The following is a 2,089-nucleotide window of genomic DNA, read 5'->3' as shown; positions in this document are numbered from 1 at the left end:
CTGGAACGTTGGTATGTGTTAGGAGTTAGGTCTGTAGGCTTAAATTAGAACTCTATCCACTTGTGCTAGGTTGGTATGACATAAATATTATTAGTTTGGAACGCTGTTATTGCTATGTTGTTAGTAGTTATAAATTTAATGCCATTAGAATAGCGTGTATGACACTGTAACCCGTTAATAAATTTTGATATTTTTATTTTATTTGACGTTTAAGACTTTATTTTGTTGTATTATATTGTTTAATTTGTAAAAACAGTAATAATAGAAATAATTATTCTTGGGACTTTTCAGAGATAATAAATATTACCGAAAGTAAAATTAATTTTTTAAAATGTTAAACAAATAATTTATAAGTTATAATTGATTTTATATAATTTAAATTTTATTTGTTTGTAATTATTCAGAGGCCTCGCCTCCTGTTGCCCCGGTGAGTGAGCCATACTTTACCTCCACCGGACGCCATCGTCCCATATCTGGCTGAGGCTGAATTCGGCGACACTGTGCTGCTGAGAGGTTTTACTTTTGACAATTCCCTCATTTCGACACTGGTGGAGCGATGACATCCAGAGACGCATACGTTTCATCTCTCGTGGGTGAGGTCACTATCACCCTGCAGGACGTGGCGTACCACCTGAGCTAGACAGCTGTGTGGTCCACCAAATTTCCGAACCTCCCTAATCACCACAGAAAAAAATTTATTCTTACACGACATCTCTACCAGAAATAACATATAAGACAAAACTACTCAAACTCACAATTAAACTTGAACTTACCAGTATCCGAGATTCTAACGAAGAGCGACACGGAGGCTCCATTGACACCCACTGTCGGCTTGACGGCACTGCACATGGTACTTTAAGCGGTCGGACTCGATCACCCGGTACTCAACACTCCTACAAATATTGTAGTTCTTCACACCTTGAAGCACCGCCTCTCGGCTTCTGAACATGTGTCCGACTCGAAACTCCACGCCGCCGTCCAGGTTGTAATCCACACCACAGCTGTCCTCCACCAGGTTCCTCTCATGCATGGCGTCCATATGTAGACTGTGATAGTGACTTGGCACAGCCAATAGTGCCGGAATTGGATGAGGTGGAGGCAGCACATGGCGCGGCACATCCCCCACGGGTGTCTCCGGCACAAACTCATCCTCATTGCCACCATCGAAAGACTCACTGTCCGCACTGTCCACCACGTAATCCTCGTCCGACTCCTTCTCACCCTCCTCTGCCTCATGCTCCGGAATCGCGACATGAATGGGAGGTGGCACAAGAGGTCGGTCGTCCTACATGTAGGTTTCCTGTACGGACATCCCACTACCACCGTGACCCACCTCGGCAGCCAGCTCCATTACCTGTTCACACATGATCCTCCCATGAATATCGAACATCAGTCGCATATGCTCGTCTTCGTGAAGTCGGAATAGTCGAAACCGGAAAACTCCATTTCCCATGGGTGCTAGCAACCTATACGCCACCCTTCCGATTTTCCTCCCTTGTGTCCCACCGAACTTGCTCAATATCAAACTCTTCAAATCCGACAACGTCTCCACATGCTGAGTGCGAAACAATATCGGATCCTGACACTCAAATGTCACCCCATTGTCGCCATTCCTCATGCGACAATTGGGATAAAGAAGCACAACTATGAATGGATTGTTACTGGCCATTCAACTATGTTTTTCATAGAAATAAGAGACAGAAGAAGGATATGAAATGTGTGTGAAGAATACCAAGGTTACACATTCTTTTATAGAACCTGAACATTTGTTATATATATATNAAGGCCAGCATAAGAACATGGAAACAGCTGACAGAAAAATTCCTGAATCAATATTTCCCTCCAAAAAGGATGACACAGCTATGGCTGGACATCCAAGGCTTTAAACAAGGAGATAATGAATCTCTTTATGATGCCTGGGAGAGATACAGAGAGATGCTATGAAAATGCCCCTCTGAAATGTTTTCAGAGTGGGTTCAGTTAGACATCTTCTACTATGGGCTTGCAAAAGGAGCTCAGATGTCTCTAGATTACTCAGTTGGTGGATCTATCCATATGAGAAAGACAATTGAAGAGGCTCAAGAGCTCA

At 43.2% G+C, this 2,089-nt stretch overlaps 1 protein-coding gene across 1 annotated transcript; it reads right to left on the bottom strand.

Moving 5' to 3' along the window:
• LOC107615200 lies at positions 788–1,618 on the bottom strand. Its single transcript, XM_016317301.1, has 2 exons — positions 1,334–1,618; positions 788–1,285 (listed from the first exon to the last, which is right to left on the bottom strand). Exons 1-2 carry the CDS (start codon positions 1,616–1,618, stop codon positions 788–790), a joined length of 783 nt encoding a protein of 260 aa, XP_016172787.1.

This window comes from Arachis ipaensis, chromosome B09 (genome assembly GCF_000816755.2).
Source record: "Arachis ipaensis cultivar K30076 chromosome B09, Araip1.1, whole genome shotgun sequence".
NCBI lineage: Eukaryota > Viridiplantae > Streptophyta > Magnoliopsida > Fabales > Fabaceae > Arachis > Arachis ipaensis.
This window is presented reverse-complemented; position numbering and strand designations above follow the sequence as displayed.